Source organism: Monodelphis domestica, chromosome 2 (assembly GCF_027887165.1).
Source record: "Monodelphis domestica isolate mMonDom1 chromosome 2, mMonDom1.pri, whole genome shotgun sequence".
In the NCBI taxonomy this organism is placed as follows: domain Eukaryota; kingdom Metazoa; phylum Chordata; class Mammalia; order Didelphimorphia; family Didelphidae; genus Monodelphis; species Monodelphis domestica.
Window position 1 is genome coordinate 184,010,705 of NC_077228.1, and position 24,654 is coordinate 184,035,358.

Below are 24,654 nucleotides of genomic sequence, written 5' to 3' on the forward strand. Positions count from 1 at the left end.
GTAGCAAGCCATAAGCTTAGGGCGAGACTCAAAGGGTTATTGGCATAGAAGCCACTTAATTTATCCCTTTACTCACAGAGAGGGAAACTGAGAGGGCCAAAATGTGACTGAATAGTGGAGAGAATGTTCCAGTTAGAGTCAGTGGTTGTTGTTCGGTCATTTTAGTCATGCTTGACTTTTTGAGACCCCCATTTGGGGTTTTCCTGGCAGGATACCAGAGAGGTTTACCACTTCCTTCTCCAGCTCATTTTAGAGATGAGGAAACTAAGACACACAGGGGCAAGTGACTTGCCTAGGGTCACACAGCTAGTAAGTGTCAGAGGCCAGAGTTGAACTCAAGACGTTGTCTTCCTGCCTCCAGGTCTAGCGCTCTATTCGCTGAACCACGTACCTGCCCTAGCACTAATAGAAAGGGGTTCAAGTCCCTTTTATTATTTTGGTGGCACTGGGCAAATCTCTCCAAGCTTCAGTTTTCTCACCTATAATATAAAGGGATTGAACTAGAAGACTTCTAAATGATGTCATGCAATGACACAAGGCAGGTCACTGGGTCTCTCAACCTCTCTCTACCTCAGTTCCTACTGCAATAAAATGAGGATAGAATTATATTCCACTAGGTTGCAGTTTCAAATTGTTTTCAGACTTCAGAGGAAGAATGCCAACTGTAATCATCTTCCTCACTCTTCATATGTCTCTATATCTTCCAGGGAGCCATTTATGGCAGGTGTTCACTTATCTGGTTTCAGTGGCAGACCATGGCTTTTCTCTTCGGTGAGATCACTCTAATGAGCTGAAGCAGTTCTGCCCCCATTTGAACTTGATATATAAAGTGAATTGAAAATCCTAGAGAACAGATTGCCTCCCTCCATCCTGACCTCGTTCTAATTGGAACACCTTTGTGCAAAGAACAGAGCCAAGGGAAACACATTGCTGGATTCCAGCAAACTGGGGAAAAGGAGAGAAGCTGGATTCTGTCAAGCGACTAGACACACCATACATCTAACATTCAATTGTGTTTGAGAGAGAGTTATGTGTCTCCTCTGGCTATGCTGATGCTTCTAAAGTTTTTTTTTTCCTGTGTTCCTGAGATCATAGACTTAGGGTTAGAAAAGAACTTAGCGGTCATGGAACCTGAACTCTTCATTTTTACAGAAGAGAGCAAGTGACTTGCTCAAAGTCACAGTGAGTAAGTGTCTGAGGCAGGATTGAACCCAGGTCTCTTGGACTCTGAGTCTAGTATTCTTTCCATTAAAAGAGTTGGTGTGGTCCTTTGGAGACAAAGAGCGTATGCAAGCTTTTATCAATCATAATCAGCATGTTATCACTTCATGAGGGACCATCCCATAGAAGGTCAAAGAAGATAGAAGACTCCTTAAGACTGTTTTGGCTTCAGTCTCACTGTTTAGGATTTGGAATTTTTTTTTTAAAGAAGGTTTGAATGTGTACAAGGGGCTTTGGAGGTGGGGAGGGGGGCGTCTCACTATTTTCGTGGAAAGTACAGAAATCTCTACAGCGTCCAGGTAAGTAGGTCTAATGTTTCATCCAGCTCACTGCAGAGATGGCAGTGGCAACATCTGGATGAATAGTCTCCTTGTTTCTTCATACAGAATGCTGTTCAGTCTGCATTCTCGGTATTCAGACCCATTGATTCTCCCTCCAAGCCCTCCCTTGCTGGTTCATTGGGAAAGACATTATTGCAGAATAAATTTCATAGTGACAAAAATGCCCACTTCTCCAACTTTTTTCTTTAATCCCACCTTCAAGCATCCATTTCTGTAAATCCTCTGGTACTCTCAAGAGAGTAGTAAGCTCTTCTTGAAAATGTCATTCTCCTGGACCCAGATTCCACCAAAACAAAATTTTAAAGTTCCTGTACAAAGTAGGGGAGGGTCATGGATTTGCCAAAAACAGAGATGAGCTTGCCTAGTGTAAGGAGACTCTTTGGATAGATGTTTGAAATTTGGGAGCCAACAAATGATTTCCAAATTATCCATTCTAAATAGTTTTTTAACCTTAAGAGTGAAGGTAATTAGTGTTAGCTGTGGTTAACCCTTTGGAGTTCTGATGTGTTGAAGGAATATTGAACAAGGATCCTTTAGTTACTATTTCATTTTCACCTTTGCACCCCTAGTGTCTAACGTGGTACTTGACTTCTTGACAAGGCTCATATAAAGTGGTAGTCATCCATTCTTTTTTTTTCTCTTGGTGAGATCGAGGACCACCAGATTTTTCCATCGTCCCTAACTTTATAGCCAACAAATCTTTGGCACTGTTATTAGCCCTGAAGATAGGACCCAAAGACCTTTGCTTTCTGTCTCTCCAGGAACCTTTTCATCCACTCTGAAGCCAAACTTTCTTTCATCTATTGTTTTCTCCAATTAAACTGTAGCTCCCTGAGAAAAGGGTCTGTCTCTTTTTTAAAAAATGTATATCCAGAGCTTAGTACATAGTAAGTGCTTAACAAATGCCTGCTCATTCATGAAGTCATTGGAGAAAATATAAAACTGGTTCTGAGCTAGCATGGACATGAACTATCACAGAGTGTTTACATCCAAGTAAAGGCTTCTAGCAGGGCTTTACTGATTCTAGTGGAGCCATGGGTACCATACTACATATCACTGTTTACAAACAATACATTTCTTGAGCTGTCTCAGTTGGTTCTTGTGGTCTTTATGGAATACTTTATGGAATACTCAAACAATAGGCAACACATATAATTCATTGAAATTTGCAAAGCACTTTCTAGGCATCATCTTAAGTGATACTCACGATCAGTGCTATTATTATTATTCCTTATTTTATCTATCTATGAGGAAACTGAAGTACATAGCGATTAAATCATAAGCCCAGGGTTATATTGTTAGGTTGAGACAGGATTCAAATTCAGATCTTTTTTTTTCTTTTTGGCGCAGGGCTGAGGGGAATGGGTCTACTTATCCTCCCCAGGCTGGAAGTGCAGAGGCAGCTAATGAATCTGATGTTACTATTGATTAACTTGAAAGATTTGACTTGTCTCTGTTTCTAACCTGGGTCTTTAGGCAGCCTATTTGTCTTTTGCTCCTAGGAGCTCACCGTAGTAGAGGCAATCTACTTTAGCCCAAAACCTACTAATTGCAGCTCAGAATTCCAGGCCCTGATTGATCCACCAGGCTCAACTTCCACAGAACAGGGATTACAGCCATGTCCCACAATTCCCAGATTAGGGTCTTCCTAATATCACGCCCATCACTCCATCCACTGTATCATACTACCTCCACAAAGGAAACTATGAAAAGGGCGTGGAACTGGAAGACCAAGATTGGGATTTGAATCCTGGACCTGCTTCTCAATGCCTATGTGATTATCTGAGACGCTTAGTTCTGCTGAGCTGTCTTTACCACCAAAACGAGGAGCTTAACCTAGATGATCTTTAAGGGTCTTTTTCAGCCCTAAGTCTACAATCCCCCAAAGAGCTCATAGGGTACGGGACCATCTCTGTACACAAACACACACATGCACACACACTCCCTTGCCTTCCACTATCACTTGATTAAATCATCAAGAGCTTTGGAGCTCTGGTAAATGACGATGTGGACACTCAAGAACCAGCGTGCGCTATTTCAAAGCACCCCGATGCCCAGTTTAGCAAACAATTCCTCTCTTTTTATGTCTAAGCTGCTGTTTTCAAAAGGTTTACACATGAAAACATATTAAGCATATTGACGTCAATGCTCGTTCTCTACTTCCTCCTCTCTAAAGCAAGAAGGTTAGTTACATCAGGTGACTTCTACTATCCCTTCCGGTGCTCAAGAAGGACTTTTAAGGGTCTTTCCCTGGCATGAAGGTGGCACTCATTGTGGCAGCCTTAGATGGGTTCCGCCCTGAGCTTTACTTACAGTGGGGACTCTCTCTGGCGCCTGTCTTCAGGAGGAGTCTTGCGATAGGCACGTTGTTAGTCATGATGGCAATGTCCAAGGGCGTTAAGCCCTCACTGTTGGGCGTGTTTAAGTCCAGCTCTTCAGCACTGTATTGGTACAGAAGGATCTGCACGGCATCCATGTCCTGCTGCTCCACAGCCTCAAACATCGCTTCATTGCCCTGGAAGTTCTGAAGGGGGATAAGAACAAAAAGCAGTCAACAGCGGAAGAGAGCTGCTGTCTTTGGAGCCGATGACGGAAATCGGAATCTCTGTTTTATCCCTTACTTTACCTGGGTGAACTTGGACGAGTTCCTGAACCTCTCTGGGCCTTACCTTCCTCATCCAAGAAGGGAGGTGATTGCTATAGATGAGTCTTAATGTCCTGTCATATGCTCAACCCAAGATTGGTTTCCTAGGGTGGTGAATCTTTGCAGTATCAGTATCCTCCTCCTCCTCCTCCTCCTCACCTCATAATTATCAATTCATATATATTATCTATTGGCTAATATGAATAATTATTACATAATTTAAATAAAGTGTATTAATATAGAAGATTATGTCAATATATATAATAAAATTCTATATCAATCTATACTTCTATATTATTTATTTATATATATATACAATAGAATTATCTTCACATATAAATTTATTAATTATACATGCTATTATGTGATGAATATAAATATATAACATACTAATAATATAATTAATATATTAATATAAATCATATTATATTTATATAAATGGCATATTCTGGTACATAATAGTATGTTAATATATAGAAATAAATAAATTAATACATAATAATGTAACACCACACATTAATTAATATATAATAAAATATTATATTAATTAACACATAACCATATAATATTTATATACAATTATATTGACATGTTATAAAATGCCATTAACATAGAATTAATATATGGTTGCATATTGACTAATCTATATTATATCAATGTATATAATTGCATGTAGTATTATATAATATTTTAATGTATATAATGCACATTTTATATATGACATGATTATATAATAATATTATTTGATATAGAATTTATGTGTTCTAATTAATCTATAATATGGGGAGCCAAAATGAGTGGAGCTAAGTGCTGGGACTGTAGATAGGAAGACCTGAGTTCAAATTTGAACTGTGTGACCCTGGCCAAGTCCCTTAAACCTATATGCCTCAAGTTTCCTCATCTGTAAAATGAGCTGAAGAAGAAAATGGTAAACCACTCCAGGGCATGATTAGAAATAAAAATAGGTCCTGACTTCAAGGAGTCTCAATGCTATTGGAAGGAATTCATGTACAGAATTAGGTAAATATTACACATCTGCAAATGTGTCATATTTCATAGGGAGAGGAGAATACTAAACCTGGGGGGGGGGGTGAGCAAAGGCCTCATGTAGGACATGAATTGGGCCTGGAATGAAGTTGAGGATGTAAGAAGCAGAAGTGAGAATAGAAAACATTCCAAGCTTGGGAAATACCCCATGAAAAGGGACAGAGTTAAGAAAGAGCAACTAGGTCTGTTTGTCTAGAATGCAGATTGTACAAGGGGGATTAAGCAGACTGAATGGTTGGATGCTAATTATGAAGAGTCTAAAGTAGTCAAAAGAGAAGTCTGTATCATATTAGGCAACTTGTTAGCTCACTAGACAAAATGCTAGGCTTGAAGTCAGAAAGACCCGAGTTCAAATCCTGTTGCAGATACTTGATCCTAGACAAGTCACTTAACCTCAGTCTGTCTCTGTTTTTCATCTCTAAAATAAAGATAATACTAGTACCTACTTCCCAGTTGTTGTTAGGATCACTTATGATGATATTTATAAAGCATTTAGCATGGTACAAAGTAGGTACTATATGAATGCTAACTGGGCAGCTAAGTGGTGCAGTGGAGAGAGCCCTGGCTTGGAATCAGGAAGACATCTTCATGAATTCAAATTTGCCTTCAGACACTGGGAAAGTCACTTAACCCTGTTTTCTTCCTCAGCTTCCTCATCTGTAAAATAAACTGGGCAAGGAAATTGCAAATCACTCCATAGCCTTGCAAAGAAAATCTCCAAAATGGGGTCATAGAGAGTCATACCTGACTGAAATGACTGAACAATGAATGTTAGCTAAGAGGATGTTTACTATTATGTCAGGGGCATAATTAGGAGGCTAGAATGGGTGGGAGGCGCTGAGAACCTAAAAGAGGGGTGTAGGGAGTAATGAGGACATACAGAAGAGATACTGTGGAAATACAATCAACTGGGCTTGGCAATGGATTTGGAAATCTTTCAGATAGCGGGCTCTCTGAACTTAGAAGACAGCCTCCCTCCCCCCAGGAGAAATGGAATTTCAAAATCAAGTTGATGTCATTTCCAAGAATTGCTCCTTCCTTGATTGATGACGAAACAAAGCAGAGTCAGGGCAGGGTGTATTGGTATGAAGAGTGAGCTTGCAGTCAGCAGCTTGAAGTGCTGGCTATTAGTTGTTGAAGTGGTGTGAACTCAGGAAAGTCACCTCATCTCTCTGTCTTTCCTCTTTCGCCTGAAAAATGGCAATGATAATACTTGGACCCTCAACAGGGTTGCTCTAAGAGTTCAATGAACTACTTTACATGAAGTGAGTTGTAACAGCATGATATCTTTAGTTGAGGTAGCATAGTTTAGTAGGAGAGAATGCCATGTTTTGAGCAAGAGAATTTGAGTTTATATGCCCAAACAGCTATCAAACTTGCATAGCCTTTGATTCAGTAATACCATTACTAGGTCTGTATCCCAAAGAGATTTAACAAAATTAAATTGATTAGAGTATTTTTCCAGGATTACAAAAATCATGTTCTTTCCTTCCCTCCCCCCCAAACCCCTCCCATAGCCAACACACAATTCCACTGGGTTTTACATGTGTCTTTGGTCAAGACCTATTTCCATATTATTGATATTTGCACTAGGGTGATCATTTAGTGTTTTTAACCCCAATCATATCCCCATTGACACATGTGATCAAGCAGTTGTTTTTTTTCTGTTTCTGCTCCCACAGTTCTTTCTCTGGATGTGGATAGCATTCTTTCTCATAGTTCTCTGGATTGTCCTGGATCATTGCATTGCTGCTGGTAGAGAAGTCCATTACATATCATTGTGCAGAATTATTTAGACCTAGTTTTAATTGTGTGGATAGTGTTTTGTAATTGTATTAAAATAGTTCCTGTGTTTGTCTTGGCAAATAGATTCTTAAGTGTTTTATATTGTGTAGGGTGATTTTAAATTGAATTTCTCTTTCTAACTCTTGTTGCAGAGATGTGTTGGAAATATATAGAAGTGCTGATGATTTATGTGGGTTTATTTTGTAACCTGCAACATTGCTAAAGTTGTTGATTATTTCCACTAGCTTTTTAGTTGATTCTCTAGGATCCTTTAAGTAGACCATCATATCATCTTCAAGAAGTGATAGCTTGGTCTCCTCATTATCTATTTTAATACCTTCAATTTCTTTTTCTTCTCTAATTGTTAACTGCTAGTTATTCTAATACAATGTTAAATAATAGAGGTGATAATGGGCATCCTTACTTCACTCCTGATCTTATTGGGAAGGCTTCCAATTTATTCCCATTGCAGATGATACTTGCTGATGGTTTTAGATATAGACTGTTTATTATTCTTAGGAAAGCCCCTTCATAGAGATTTTTTTAAAAAGGGGAAAGGGCCTGCTTTTACAAAAAATATTTATAGGAGCCCTTTTTGTGGTGGCAAAGAATTGGAAACTAGAGGAATGTCCATCAACTGGGGAAAGGCTGAGCAAATTGTGGTATACGATGGTGATGGAATACTATTATGCTGTAAGAAATGATGAACAGGATGATTTCAGAAAGACCTACATGAACTGATGCAGAGTGAAATAAGCAGAACCATAAGAACATTGTGCCTAGTACCAGCAGTATTGTGGGATGATCAGCAGTGAAAGACTTAGCTCTTCTCAGTAATACAAAGATCCAGGAAATTCTGAAGGACTTATAACAAAAAATGCTATTCACCTACAGAGAAGAATTGTTGTAGTCAGAATGCAGATCAAAGCAAACTCTTTTTCACTTCAGATTATTTGGGGTTTTATTTTGGGATCTTATGAACAATATGGAAATAAATTTTGCATGATAATTACATGGATAACCTAGATCAAATTGTTTACCATCTCCGGAAAGGTAGAGGAAAGTAAAAGATACAATTTGGATTTTATAACTTCTGAAACCTTAGGTAGAAAATTGTTATTTTCTGGTAAATGGTAAATGGTAAAATAAAATATCTTTTTTAAAAAGAGAATTTGCCTTCAAATTCCAAATTTGCCACTTTTTCCTTGTGTGACATGATGTCATTCACTTCTTGGCACCTCAGTTTCCCCCATTTATAAAATGGGAAGATTGGACTAGATCAGTGGTGTCATATACACATAGGAACAAAGCTTCTATTTTTTTAAACTATACATAGGAATCTCTTCAACTTTCATATTGACTCAGAAAAGAAGATATGAGCATCATCTATATTCTATTCTATTTTTTATTTATTTTGTTAAATATTTCTCAATTACATCCTCAGCTTGGACTATAGGCCAGGTGTAAGACTGGTGATCTTTCTGAGGCCTTCCAATTCTAAATTTATAAGGTTATTATTATCTTTCTGTCCTGAAGAGGCAAAATGATATGCAAGATTAAACTAAGCAGGGAAGAGCCCTGGAATTTACCTCAGGTAATTTTTATTTTGTCTCATTAAAAATCTATTCTTGGGATAGCTAGGTGGCTCAGTGGATAGAGTCAAACTTGGAGATGAGAGGTCCTGGGTTCAAATCGGATCTTGGATATTTCCTAGCTGTGTGACCTGGGGCCAGTCACTAAACCTCAATTGCCTCCTCTTACTGCTCTTCTACCTTGGAACCAATGCTTAAAATCAATTCTAAGACAGAAGGTACAGGTTTAAAAAAACCTTTTCTCCCCGATTGCTACAGGGTGAGAGGATGTTTGATGAAGAATTGAAGTCTGATAAAAACAAAAAAAAAACTGATGAGCATGTATAAACGTGTTTTTCAATGGGGAGCTAAGGTATAAAGTTACTTTGCAAGGACCAAAGGTTTGTTCTGATGCCTCTGAATGGATGGAGGCCATCTTGCATTGTTAAAGCCTCCACCAACAGTGCACAATCTGGTGGCAAGCCTCTGAGCACAACTGGGCAACAAAATGTGGTCAGCTATCTAAGGACCAATCTTGCTATACATTGAGAAAGGTTTATCACTACACAATGAAATTTTGGCTTTCCATGACCCATGAAACAGATAAAATCAGAAATTAGCCTTTAGTCTGGTGTGACTCTCTTCTACTTCTGTGAGGTATTGGAGAGTGTTGGAAACTAGTATGGTTCAGAAGCAAAGAAACTGTAGTGGTTTGCCATTTCCTTCTCCAGATCATTTTACAGATGAGGAAACTGAGGCAAACAGGTTTAAGGGACTTGCTCAGGGTTATACAGGTCATATAGCTAGTATGTATTTACGGTTAGATTGGAGCTCAGGTCCTCCTGACTCTAGACTCAGCACCTTACCCACTGTGCCAAATAATTGCCTTTTTAGAACTACACAAGCAATACATGCCAGAGTCATAATTTGAACTCAAGTCATCCGACTCCAAATCTAGAGTGTTTTTTTTTCCTACTGCATCCCTCTGGATCCCTAACTGAATTATTGAAGACAGGTGATACATCATTTTTCCATGACCAATTGCTGGATATAATATTGGCAAGACAGAATAAAATCTGTATCTGTAATCTTGCTTTACATAAGGCCAGAAAACTTGGAGAATTGATAGCTAAAAGAAAGAGGAGCTCAAAGATTCTTCATATTTTGCTGAAAAAAGGACCTGATTTCATTATATTCCAAGTGATAACAAGAAACTATTTTTTCACCATGTGTTTCACCACTTGGTTTTCACCAGGTGCCATACAGTAGCTCCTAGAGCAGCAATAACAATAGCAGTAGAGCAAAAACAAAACAAAATATTTGTTAAGTATCTAATGAGTACCATTGCTAGTATTTGTCAGCTAGGAGGTGTAGTGAATAAAATGCTTGGTTTGGAATCAGAAGAGTCTAAATTCAAATCCTACCCAACTAGCTGTGTAACTTTGGGGAAGAAACTCTCAGCTTCTATTTCCTCTCCAGTAAAGTGGCACTCTCTCTCCTTTCTCTTCTTCTTCCTCCTCCTTTTCCTTCTTCTTCTCTCCTCCTCCTCCTCTTCCTCCTCTTCCTCCTCTTCCTCCTCCTCCTCCTCCTTCTCTCTCTCTCTCTCTCTCTCTCTCTCATTGCATGGCAACCTAACTCATATTTTGGACAAGTGTTATAGATGAATAATAGATTTTCCATTCTTGTATCTTCCTTTTGTTGATTATATCCAATTAATACTGTATATATCTTGTTTGCAAAGTTATTTATATGCTATCTATCCCCCTCCCCAGTTTTGACTGGGAGCTCCTTGAGAACCTTCATCTTCTCTTTTTATCCTCAGCCCTCAGCACAGTGCCTGACACATAGTAAGTGCTTTTATAAATGTTTTATTTATCTAGCATATATCATGCTTGTACATAGTTCTTTATATGTGCCTCTTCATTAGACTGTGAACTTCTTAAGAGTAGAGACTGTCTTTTGTCTTTTTTTATATTCCTGGTGCTGAGCATAGCACCTGACACACATGAAGTGCTTAATAAATACTTGTTATTAGACTAGATTGCATCTGTGAAGTCGCTATCAAGATGACCCAAAGCTTTTAATTTCAACAGAAGATTCTTAATAACAGGAATTTCCCAGTGATGCTACATATTGGGTGAATCATGGAATTTTGTGGTCATATAAACACAAAAGGGCAGTGAGAAAAAAATACTTGGTGGGTGAGTAGACTGATGCATATTGTAAGAGTGACTTCAATGCAAGAACTTCTGTGGAAATCATAAGATCCTTGGGGAAAGGGGTAGAATCTTAGAGATCATCTAATTCCATATTCTAGTTTTAGAAATTAACAATAAGTCATATAATCAGAGAGGGAGGGAGGGAGGAGATGAGGGGGGAATGAGGATGGGGAAGGAAGAGTACATATAAAAGAGAGATAAAAGAGAGAGGGGGGAATGAGAAAGAGGAGAGAGAGAGAGAGAGAGAGAGAGAGAGAGAGAGAGAGAGAGAGAGAGAGAGAGACCCAGACAGACAGAGAGAGAGAGAGAGAAAGAGAAGGAAGATATATAGCAATAGTGAAGGAAGCAAGAGATACTTAATATACAATATTCTTAGGGTAATCAAGGGAAACAATGGGATTAAACTGATTGAATGACTTCATAAGGTTATAATTAAGATACTTAAGATACCTATAACACTCAAGTATAGAATGTACCTAAATTACTTAGGATATTTAAGTTATAAAAGATCCTTAAGAACTTTATCACTATTACGGAACCATACATAGATAGAGAACAGGGAGTAAGTTGACTATAATGGTTTAATATCCTTCCCCCTCACCCCTAGCACAGAAGCACCCACAAAAAGCAACGTAAAATCAAGGAATAAGAAAGAGGATATGTTGGGAAAAGCAAAAAGGAGAGAAAACTGGAGACAAATTATTTCACATGAGGAGGCTTAAAAGAATCAATACAATGGAAGGGAAGATGGGGGGGGGGTTGGTGGACAATGCTTGACCCTTACTCTCATATAACACAAAGTGAGAATAACAGTCATATGTAGTTATCTATAGAAACCCATTGTACTCTACAAGGAAGTAAGAAGGGGATGGGGAATAAGGAAAGGAGAAATGGTCAAAAGGGAGGGTGAATTCTTGGAGGCAGTAGTCAGAATAAAATATATTTGTGAACAGGGAAAGGCTGAAAGGAGAAAACAAGATGAAGAGGAACATAGTAATCATAACTGTGAATGTGAATGTGATGAATTTACCCATAAAACAGAAGAAGATATCAGAGTGGATTAAAAGCTAGAATCTCATAATATGTTGTTTACAAGAAACACGTTTAAAGCAGGGAGACACAAAAAGAGTAAAAATAAAGGGCTAGAAAAGAATCTACTCTCTAATATGCTATATTAGAGAGTATAATATATTACTAACATACTCTAATATAACAAAAAAGGAAAATAGTAAGTATTGGTGGGGATGTGGAAAAATTGGACACTAATTCACTGCAGGTGGAACTCTTAACCGATACAACTATTCTAGAGAGCAATTTGTAACTATAGCCAAAGGGCCATAAAATTGTCAATGCCATTACTAAGTCTGTATCCTAAATAGATCAAAGATAGTTGAAAAGGACCTATTTGTAAAAAAAATATTTATAGCAGATTTTTTTTTTTGTGGTAGAAAAGGGATAGAAACTAAAGCAATATCCATCAATTGAGGAATGACTGAACAAGATGTGGTATATGATTGCAATGGAATGACAAACAAGATGATCACAAAAAACCCCTCAAAATACCTCTATGAAATAATGCAAAGCGAAGTGAGTAGAATTAAGAGAACATTGTATACACTAACAGCAATAAAGTACAATGATAAACTGTGAATGATTGAACTATTATCAGTAATACAAGGATCCAGTATAACTCCAAGGGAGTCATGATAAAAAAAGGCTATCCACTGCCATAGGAACTGACAAAATCTGAACTCAGATTGAAGCATGCCATTCTTCACTTTATTTCCTCTATGGATTTTTCTCTAATGTAAGCAATACATGTCTTCTTTCACAATGTGATGTATATGCAATCGTGTGTTACAGAATAACACATGTACAACATAAATCATATTTAGCTATCTTAGGGAAGGGGAAGGAGTGGGAAGGAGGGAGACACCATGGACTGAAAAATGTCAGAAAATGATAAATGAAAATTATACTGACATAGAATCTGGAAAAAGACACCATAAAAATGAAATAAATAAACCTGGTAGGGAAAACAGAAATAGGGGGAGAAAAAGAGTAAAGGAAATTGATAGACAACCCAAGATTTATTCTTGTAGGGTCACCATATTAAGAGGATCATAGGAATGTCACATGCATTGATTAATGATAGAATCCATAGGTTATTTTTAAAAACACATGGACAAGAGCTATGCACAACAAGACAGAATAGTCACTGGTATAGACAATCTGTGCCACAGGAACTGTACAAATGAGAGACCGACTTGATAAGTCAATGTCATGCTTAAGTTTCAAGTACCGTAGTGAAGATTATTTGTAGCCCAAAGTTTATCTGGGATAGTTTTAATGTTTAGGCTCATTTAACATCTATTGCTCCTTATAAATAATGCGCCACACACAGTGATTGGAGCAGGGGCAGGCACAGTTGGAGACTGTGTGGCAATGTTGTGAAGTTGCTTATCTTGGCATTGAGGATTGGGGAATAAAGCCACTTTGGTGTCAGAGACATTTGCTATTGCAGCACGAGTCACTTGGCTAAAAAGAAAAGTATCATACAACTCAATTACAATCAAATCTCTTAAGATGAATTAGGGGCAGCTAGATGGCTCAGTGAATTGAGAGCCAGACCTGGAAAGAAGAGGTTCTGTGTTCAAATTTGATCTCTGACACTTCCTACCTGTCAAGTCACTTAACACCTATTGTCTAGCCCTTCCTTCTTTTCTGACTTAGAACTAATGCATAGTACTGATTCTAAGATGGAAGATAAACATTTTTTTTAAGATTAATGAAATGTGAGAAAATAAACTGGTTTTAAGTTAAAATTCATTCAACAGTGGGCTCTAGTGGAAAGGATTTTGTGACTGGCTCCTAGTAGATTCAAGTCCCAATTCTGCCACTTTTGTGCTCTTTGGCAAATCACTTAAGCTCTCTGAGCCATTTCCTCATCTTTAAAATGAAGGAGTTGGAACTGGATAACCTTTAATGTCTCTTTCAGCTTGAAATATGTGACCCTGTAATTTTATTTGGAAAAATCATTAATTAAGCACCTACTATGTTCCAGGTGCTATGTCAGGAAGTTTTTTAATATATTTCCTTATTTGAACAACTTAGGGGCTAGGTGATATTATTGTCTAAATTTTACAGTAGAGAAAAATGAGGCAGAGTTTAAGTGCCTTGCCTAGGGTAGCATAACTAGTAATATCATTGAGGCTGAACTTGGTTCTTTCTGACACCGGGTCTAGCATTCATCTCCTGCTTCACTTTGTTGCCCAATTATTGTATGCTCTTTAGAACTTCTTGATGTTTCTGTTTTCTTCTATGCCATATGTACCCTTTTCAGGTTACTACACATAATGTTCACACCTACACATTAACTTACAAACCCCATCAAGTTTCTATTTCACACAAAGCTCATATCTATACCAGCTCTTTGCTTGGGGATTTTAACAAATGGTGTGCTCTATCCTTGAGCAAATATGGCTTCCTTAAACAGGGAACCTGGTTTTACCAGAAGCCTAAAAGTGAAATGAGGACCCAGACATAGCTGAAGCATCATCAGGTAGCAAAAAATTTGGTGGCTTTTGCCTTCACTAGCTTGACTCTGTTTAGCCTTGGGGCTATTGTATATGTGACTGACAAATAGTATTGCCCAAAATTGAACTGACTCATCCAGAACCTCCATGATCCCAAGGAAAATAAAAAAGAATACCCAACTGAGAAAATAAGCAAAAAAATTGTTACCACAGATGTTTTTCTAAGGCTGAGTCGATCAGTTCTTGCTCTAAAGTATGCCTCATCAAAGGAAGAATGGCTTCCCTTAAGTTTTTCAGAAAGGTTCCGATAGAGGCGTTTGGCTGCATTTGGAGAAGATGGAGCACTGTTCTTTTTAGTCTGGGAAAGATGTAGATTCTGCATTTGCTGGGTCATTTTCACGTGGCTGGTCCTACAGTGAAAGAAACTTGTTATTTTCATCTTTCAAGTAACCAAAGAATTAAAAAACAAAACAAAATCTTTTTTCGTTTGCTATTAGGTTTAAAAATCAGTCTTAGTACTACTACCGAATGTATATTTAGCAAAAGCATTTAGGAAATAGATTTATATATACATATAAATCCATATGCATATTTCTTTCATACTTCTTTATATCAAGGTAACAAATTTGATTGGTTGCATTTGAGTTCTCCCTTCTTGGGATATTTTCTGAAGATTAATGAATGTTGCAATAATTACTCTAATAGTCAGGTCTCTATTAGTGCAATTAATGCAGTTCATGAAGTCAGATGTGGATATACTTAAATTCCCACTACTTGAAGTTATAATTTTGTAATACTTGTCATAGGTACAAGCCTAAAGTGAATACAGTGTGAATTTAAATTATGTGACTCCTTTGTGAGATTCATTATTTGTGTAATTGCTACCTAAGTATACTGATTAATTATGGCACTGTAACTGTGAAACTATGTACTTGGATATTGTAACTAGGTAACTATATATAACTGTGTACACATGTAACTACAATATTCTGCTGATCTATCTGTTTATTAATCCAATAAAAAAGGAAATAAAATTAGTCTGGCATGACTATTTTCACTGAAGCCTGCATGATCTCTGTTTCCCTTTCTAACTATTCACTAACCATCTTTTTAATAACGTTTTATAGGATTGTGCCAGAAATCGATGTCAAGCTCACTAGTCTACTATTAGCAAGTTCTAGTTTTTCTTTGTCTCTCTTTTTGTTATTCTTCTTCAATCCAACATATTCTCTTTTTCTGCAGTCTTTCAAAGATCACCAATAGTGGCTCAGCAAACATGCATTTTAAAAAATATCCAAGAACAAAATTAATCTGGACCAGTGACCTGAACTCATGCTATGTTATTATCTTTTTACTTATCAAAAGTATTAACTCTTTATTGGTCATATTTCTGGCCCTGCTTGCCTGAAGACCATTCTCATTGACAGTGGTAGGAAAACAAATGGAAAGATTCTGCCTTTTCTGTCACAAATTATTATCACATTATCCATCCTGAATACATCCAACTTTAATACATTCTTTCTTTGATTTTCATCTTTTCCTACAATATAGCTTTAAGAAAAACAAGCAAAACTTTGTGTGTGAGAACACACACATGCTTAACTTTCCTTGCTAGTCATAGCTCATTCCAAGCTTTTGTTAATGTCCGTATACTTTTATACACAATAAAAAACATTAAGTGGTGTGCCTTGTGTATTTTGCACAGACCTCTTTATACAACTTCTCTTGTCACATTTTGAAATTGTAAAATTCAATTATTCAAATATTCATTAAATATTCATTATATATAAGGTACCCCTCTAAGCAGAGACATCTAGGTGGCAGAGTAGATAGAATGCCTGGTCCGAGAGTTAAGAAAACTCATTTTCCTGAGTTAAAATCTGGCCTCAGACACTCAAATACTAGCTGTGTGATCCTAGGCAAGTCACTTAACCCTGTTTGCCATATTTCCTTCATCCATAAAATTAGCTGAAGAAAGAAATGACAATCTACATTTTTGCCAAGAAAATCTGAAATGGAGTTAGGAAGAATTAGACACAACTGAGCAACAACACTCTTAGGCATCAGAGGGGGAGAAAATAAACTAGTCACCATCCTCAATAGTTTCTATAACATTGCTCCTACCTGACTTTCTTTCGACCTTTCTATAAGATCCTTCTCTCTTTCTTCAACTGGATCCAATTAAGGCACATAAACTAAAGTCTAGTTTTCACATCTATCATCTTAGAGGCAGTAGTTCAGAAGACCTGGATTCAGATTTTGCTTCTGACACTTAGTACTTATATGATATTGAGCAAACCACTTAAATGGTTATGGATCTCAGTTTCTCCTTCTGTAAAATGAGGTGTTTGCACTTGAGTTTGGAACAGTTTGAGATTAGATCAACTCTAAATTTATTATCTCTTTCTCACATATCTTATTAAAATGTCATGGCCTCAACAATAATTTCTCTACACGACACCCACATCTGTAGTTCTAGTCCTGATATATTTCTTGAACTTTAGACCAAGGTTTCTCATTATCTGCTTTTACAACTGATTATCATACTATTACTTCAGACTCAACCTAGCATGTCAAAGGATCATAGATTTAGAAGTGGAAATGACTCTAGAAATAATTCCATCCAAGACAGCCTAAAAAGTCAATTCTGACATGAAATCTACAGACCTGTGGTCCTGTATGAGACAATATCATATATATGGGGCATCTCATAACTCTATCAATACTCTAACATTGGATAGAAAAACACATGAATGGAAAATGTAGGAAGATGTAACTGACTGGGCCTTTTTTTAAGTGGGGAAATAAGAAATTATACTCTTCCCAAACTATTAATAACTTTTCCAAATAAAAGAAGAAATCACAAGTTCAGTACTTTCAGCTTGAGGAAATTGGATGCCAGAAAGGGAAAGAGTCTTGCCAAGGTTTATGAAGCTAACAATGTTTCTGAAACAAGATTTGAATCCAGATCTTCCTAACCCCAGACTTATCACTCTATCCACTATAGTTGTAGTATCAAACTCAGATAGAAAGGACCATTAAATTATATCTAAAGATTCCTATGTATCAGAGATTGACTTAGAAAAATCACATTTTAAGATTTTCAGGGTTCTAGTGTATTTGTATTGATTTTGTCAAATATTTATAATTATATTTTAATCTAGTTCCAGCTATATTCAAGAGTTGTTTCTGACTCCATGCCCCTATTTGGAGTTTATTGACAAAGATACTGGAATGGTTTGCAGTTTCCTTTTCAAGATCATTTGACAGATGAAGATAAACAGGGTAGATGGAGACTTTAAGTCCTTATAGTATACCAGGCATTAAGTTGAGCGCTGTTAAGCTAATTCTTGCCTTCAAAGAGTTTACATTCTAATTGGGGAGGTGGAGATATATATATACACACACACATACACACATATATGTGTGTGTATGTGTGTGTGTGTGTGTGTGTGTGTGTAAGAGGGAGAGAAGAGGGATACTTGCATTGCTCTTAAAACCACCTGTATTTTTTATTGATAAGCATCTAATTATTTTACTATTTTAGACAGTATTTAGGCAACATTTTCAGTCTCCTTTGAAAGTGTTCTTTTGAAAACTAACCTATGATATAGTTACACTGTTTGTAGTGGTAAAAAATTGGAAACTGAGGGGATACCCTCCAATTGGGGAACGGCTGAACAAATTGTGGTATATGCTGGTGAGAACTGGAGGAATTCCATGCCAACTGGAATAACCTCCAGGAATTGTTGCAGAGTGAAAGGAGCAGAACCAGGAGAACATTATGCACAGAGACTGATACACTGTGGTACAATCGAATGTAATGAACTTCTCTACTAGCAGCAATGCAATGATCCAGAACTATTCAAGGGACTTATGAGAAAGAAAGCTATCCACATTTAGAGGAAGAACTGTGGGAGTAGAAACATAGAAGATAAACCAACTGTTTTATCACATGGGTTGATAGTGATATGACTGAGAATGTAGACTCTTCAATGATCATCCTAGTGTAAACATCAATAATATGGAAATAGATCTTGATCAATAACACATGTTAAACCCAGTAGAATTGTGCATCAGATATGAGAGGTGGGCAGGGGGAGGGGAGGGAAAGAACATGAGTCTTATAACCATGGAAAAAATATTCTAAATTAACTAATTAAATAAAATTTTCAAAAAAATTAACCTATGATAAGCATGCAAAATGTCAGTTGTAACTGTGGAATGAGAGCTGTTCTGGTTTTTAAAATGTGACCCTGAAGTTTTTTTAAGGGGTAGGGGAAGAGGAGGGAAGAGAATTAATGAAGATGAATCAGTCATTTTTGACAAAATAAAGAAAAATAAATAAAATAAAATAATAAAGGACCTTTGGCTTCAGGAAATTATGATAGTTAATAAGTTAACATTGATGAATTACCACTGGGGTGCTTAAAACAGTCTGGATAAATAGGAGTGATTAAAAATGGCATTATAATTAATCAAAAATTAATCTAGCAATTGTCAAGCTTTATGAGGCTACTAGGTGCCAGATACACTCACATAAGGAAGGGGGTTCTTGTGTTGCTCTGTCTGATTTGTTTGATGTAAGGTTTTACTGACCTGTTTTTATTTTCTCTTTCTTATTTACTCTTTACATGGGGGATGAGGAGGGAAGAGACTCTTTAGGTGAGGGTGAAAAAGACATATATTGAGGAATGAAGACAATGCAGAACCAAAATACATCAATAAGTTTTTTTTTAATCCTCACCTTCTGTCTTAGAATCAATACTATGTATTGATAAGGGATAGGAAACGAGAGTAAGTGACTTGTCTGGGTTCATGCAGCTAGGGAGTGTTTGAGGTCTTAGGTATCTGACTAAGCTCTAAGTATTCCACAGTGCCTGTTCCTTCATGGCTGCTGGAAGATATTGTTCTCATCCATGTCTTCCACTTGGAGAAGGTGTCACATGCTTGGAGTAGATAACAGCCCTAACTGAAAAATGGATTTCAGGCTTCTTGGTTGCCCTCAATCTAGATTAGCCCACCTTCTAAGACAGTTTGACCAGACTGTGGCTTCATAGCAGAAGTTTTAGTCCTTTCTGAACACCCCATATATGTCATGGTGCCCTAGAGTACTGTTAACTCTGCCTAACTCTGGACCTGGTTCTAAGAGAAGGCAACATATAACTCAAAGGCATATATCTCTAGTGTTAGATTCCAAGTACTGTATCACCCTTGCAGAAGAGATTTCCTAGGACTCTTTCAAACGTCACCTGAATATGACCATTAATTCAGTGTTGGGGAAGTCTTAGTTTGAGGCGTTAGTGATATATTTCAATTAACTGACTTTCTTTAAAAATTATAAAAATATTTTAATGAACTTGAAAAACACTAATAAACATTAACATTTGCATATAAAAGAACAGAAAACAGGCATATATAGAAAACCACAAATCTTGTGATATACATTTTTAAATAGCACTTACTCAATTAAAAATTATTTCTAGAGCTGCCTCAGTTGTTTCCATTTTCCTTTCAATCACCAGGTTTCTTTGGTGCATTTTCTCTAAATTCTTTATTGATGTTATTTCTTTCTTCCTTTATATGTCATTACTATCACTGACCCTCCCTCCTCCAATTCTTTCTTTCCTAACAAAATTTGTTCCTTGTAAGTAATAAGCTTCATCAAGCAAGTCAAATTTTCACATTGACCATGTCTGAATATATATGTCTCATTTTGCATCTTTAGTCTGTTATATCTTTGTCAAAGGGTAGGTAGAATAGAGATAGCTAGGTGTCTCAATGGACTGAGAAGGGAGGCCCTGGGTTCAAATTTGGTATCAGACACCTCCCTCTGTGACCCTGGGCAAATCACTTAACTCCCAGTGCTAACCCTTACTACTCTTTTGCCTTGGAACCAATACTCTCTAAGATGGAAGGTAAGGGTCTAAAAAACAAAAACAACAAAAGGTGGATAGAATTCTTCATCATCAGTATTCAGGAGTCATGGTTAGTCATTGAATTGCTGACCATTAAAATCTCTAAAAAGTGCTGTTTACTTCCCAACATTAGAGTAGTTATATAAATTGTTCTTTGTTCTGTTCAGTTCCTACAAATCTTTGAATCTTTCTTGTCATATGATGCTAAAAGTACTTCACTTTCTGTTTAAAACATTGTAGATGATGAGATTTCAGATCCTTTCTATCACATTTAGAATTGTATTTAATTCTGATCTTGATTTTAAAAAAACATTAATGGATGTTGTGTTTTGCTGTATCCATTGATATAAATACTTGATTTTTACTTTTTGCTATTAATAGAGTCTGTCATGTTTATAGGTTTTTACATATTTGGGCCAACTCTACATTACTAAGATGAATCTAATCTGATAATGGTGTATATTCTTTCAATATCCTTCTTTAGCTTCTTTGCTAATATTTTGTTCAATATTTTGTATTGATACTTATTAGGGATATTGATGGATTATTCTCTTTCTCTGTCTCCTCACCTCTGATTTAAGTATTGCAAGCATATTATAGTACAGAAGGAATTTAGTTGGATTATCTCTTTTTGTAAATGGTTTATATAATACTAGAATTAATTGACTTATTCCCTTATTCCTTTTTCTGTTGATCTGGACATCTTCAAATTTTTATATGTACTCACCCATTTTCATTAAATTAACCAATTTGTTGGCATGTAATTGAGCAAAATAGTTTCTTACTAGAAATATTTATTAACTTATTTAATTATTTATAATTATTTATTTAAACTTTATTTCTTCTCTATTTATTGTAAATGCCACTTCTCCATTTTTAAAATGATAATTTAACATTTCTATATCTTTTAAAAACAGATTAGCTAACAATCTACTTTCTTAGTTGTTTTTTTTTTCCTTCAAATTATCAGGTACTAGTATCAAAATTATCCTAAGGTTTTTAGTTTGTTTTGGCTTTCCATTTCATTCATCTCTTTTTCAATTTCAGGATTTCTATTTTTGTGTTTAGTTTGAAATTTCATTTATTGCTTTTGTATTTTTAAAGTTGTGTTCCCAGTTCATTGATCTATTTTCTCTATTGTTAGTTGATGGAAGTTACTTTTTTCCCCTAAGCACTACTTTGGTTGCATGCAGAACATATTGTTCTCTTGTCCTATGGTTATCATATTATTTGGTGAAAATTTACTTATTATTTTATGATTTGTTCTTTGACCAAGCAATTGGTTTTTTATTCTCATTGTACTTTTTTAAAAGAGAAAGAGAAGACCACTGAATTGCTCATGTAAGCAATTATCTGAAAAAGAAGCACACAAGTAGAAATAATCTGAAAGTTAAAAAAAATAATACAGAAAACAAAAATGTTGAACTGAGAAACAATACAGATTGTTGATTCTTGGAAGTATTAAATCATTAAATCATTGTTAACTTAGTCAAGAAAAGAAAAAGAAAAAAAAACAAAATTAATGGGTATTTACATTGGGTATTTACATTTTACAATATATATATATATATTGGACACTACCACACAATTACATGTCAAAAATGAAATTGAATAAAGCAAGTAAAAATTTATATAATGAAATTAACCCATGTCCTCATTGAGTGGAAAGTATCCTACAGTGGTACAGATTGCATCCATTCTTTTCTACCCATTCTGTGCAATTCTATCTCAAATCAAGTTAATAAACATACTAGATGCCATGTGCTCCATAATTTCTAAATGACTAACCAATTCTTTAGAATTAAGTCATTTAATATCCATTTAAGTTGGAATTTTTTGAATCATTTTTTCAAAGGTCCTTAGTTGTTGGCAGAATGATGAATGGGGCAGAGCTTTCATATTCAACCCATAATAATAGGTTTCATAGGATAAACTGCTCTGCCTTGACTGAGGCTTGGTTTTATTTTATACTCTACTTGGCATACAGTTTCATTTTCAACACACATGTTTCCATAATTCCTAACAACAGACATGAAGCCTAAGGAGATAGTCAACAAAAACACTGTTGCTAAGTACAGGGTCAGAGGGTAGGATCAACATGGCCCAGTTTTAGGTTGGGGAATTTTGAGCACAGATTTGCTAGAAGTTTTATGCCTAGAAAAGAGGGTCCTATTTAAGTGGGTACATGAGAATCCTTAGGTTTAATTTTGTGAGTGGGATCTCTTGGTAATATTCTGGGGGGGATAGAGTGGGACATCCATATTAACCCTGCAAGCATTTTGCTCTCATCTATTTTTCCTGGGGCTAAGTAAGAATAATAATCATAGCAATTCCAATAAGGGGATGTTAATAAGAAAAGTCACTCAGGGGGATTGAATGGGTGTCTCATCTTTTCTGGGGGCTGCTTTGTAGTCCCCAATTTCCACATGTGACCATGTCAAACAGTGTGGTCTTTAATGGCCCCAAAACTTAGTTGATTTTAATTTTTTGTATTATGGTTAATAAAGGCTATGCTTAATATTTACTTTTCTGTATTTGTTTATGAGACTGTTATTATGCCTTAGCACATACAGCTGGTGATACAGTGGATAGAGTGTTGGGTCTGGAGTCAGGAAGACTCCTCTTTGTGAGTTCAAATCTAGCCTTAGATATTAGCTGTGTGACTTTGGGCAAGCCATTTAATCCTATTTTTCTCAGTTCTCTTAATCTGCCAAATGAGATAGAGAAGGAAATGGCAAATTGCTCTAATATCTTCGCTAATAAAATCCCAAATGGAATGATGAAGAGTAGGACATGACTAAAAAAACTACTGAATAACAAAATGTTCATTTCTATTTATTCTGCCTATCTCCCCAACTTGATTGTATCTAAATTTTTCTAAGGTCCTTAGCTTCTTTCTTTTTATGTTTTCTATTTTATTGATGTCAATATTTTTATTATGTTTCTTTAGGTTTGGGAGGAGTACAATGAGATTCATCAATAATTAAAGTTTTGCTATTTCTCTTTTATTTGATTAAGTTTTCAATTAAGTACTTAAATACTATATTAAATTTTGTGCATATATATTAAATGTCAACATTATTTCATTATCTAAGGTGCCTTAAAACATAATATGGTTTCCTTGCTTATCTCCTTTTAAATTTTTTTTTTTATTGGAGCCTTGTCTGAGATCACAATTGCTATGCTCTTACGTTTTTTAATTTGTTGGAAACATAATAATTTTTTTCTAGCCTCTAATTTTAACTCTATGAATCTTTGTTTCAAGTGCAATTCTTATAAACAAAAAGTTGGTGTTTTTTTTTTTTTGCTTTTTAACACATATTGCTATTCTTTTCCATTTTATGGGTGAATTCACCACATTCATAATCACAGTTGCTAAACATAAGTTTCCCTCGATTATATTCTTCTACATTTTTCCTCTCTTTGTCCCTTTCCTTTCACTTTTTAAAGAAGAGGAAAGTAAAGTTTAGGGAATATGATCAATATCAGTAATCTATAATTGAAGGGATCTGCTTTCACTTCACTGTCCTCCATTCTTCTCCTTATCATGACCTCAGTCATTGGTTCTGATAGTTTCTTTCTGCCTTTTAATTCCCTTCACATTCTACCCTATCAATTTGAAGTTTGTCTCCCTTATGTCTATTCATTTCCTCTTCCCTAGTTATTCCTTCCCTCTTAAATTCTGCCTTCTCCATCACTAATCTTTTATGTTTTCCTGATTGATTTAATTTATTACTATTCTAAATTCCTTCTTCACATGAATGTGTATTCAGTTTTTTTGGTCTTTTTCAGAAAAGGAGCTTCATATGTACATTCTCCCCAAGTTTTCCTCTATATTTGTATACTTACCTTCTATACTCCAATTGTGAGATATAAGTACAACTATCTTCCTAAATTCTTAGCTAGTATTCCTTTTTGCCTTCCTTTTTTTGCTCTTTTCAAACCAATAAAATAGAATAGAACCATGTCTAGATTCTGAATTTGTCTTAAAAACTTTTTTAAACCTTTACCTTCCTCCTTAGAATCAATACAGTGTATTGGTTCTAAGGCAGAAGAACAGTAAGGGCTAGGCAAAAAGGGTTAAGTGACTTGCCCAGGGTCACACAGCTGGTAAGTGTCTGAGGCCAGATTTTAACTTAGGACCTCCCCATTGCTAAGCCTGGCTCTCAATCCAGTGAGCCACACAGCTGCTCCCTCAATTTTAATTCCCTATTTGAAGCTTGAAAATGTTTGGATTTTGAAGAGAAACTTATTTCTTGTTCCCTTAATCAAATATAAATATTTCCTCATTGTTTAAATTCTTCAAATTGATAAAATATTTTAAAATATATAATACACATTATATTATATATTTACTTTTCTAGCTTTCTCT

The 24,654-nt window shown here is 36.0% G+C and overlaps 1 protein-coding gene across 1 annotated transcript in view; it reads right to left on the reverse strand.

The window, feature by feature from the left end:
* The window catches only part of ANKFN1 (ankyrin repeat and fibronectin type III domain containing 1), a 587,864-nt gene that overhangs the window by 160,465 nt on the left and 402,745 nt on the right, over positions 1-24,654 (reverse strand). The window contains exons 4-5 of the mRNA XM_056816551.1: positions 14,573-14,774; positions 3,876-4,086 (exon numbers count right to left, since the gene is read on the reverse strand). Of these exons, the coding sequence (XP_056672529.1) occupies positions 3,876-4,086; positions 14,573-14,758 (397 nt within the window). The 5' untranslated portion in view covers positions 14,759-14,774. The remainder of the gene's footprint in view (positions 1-3,875; positions 4,087-14,572; positions 14,775-24,654) is intronic.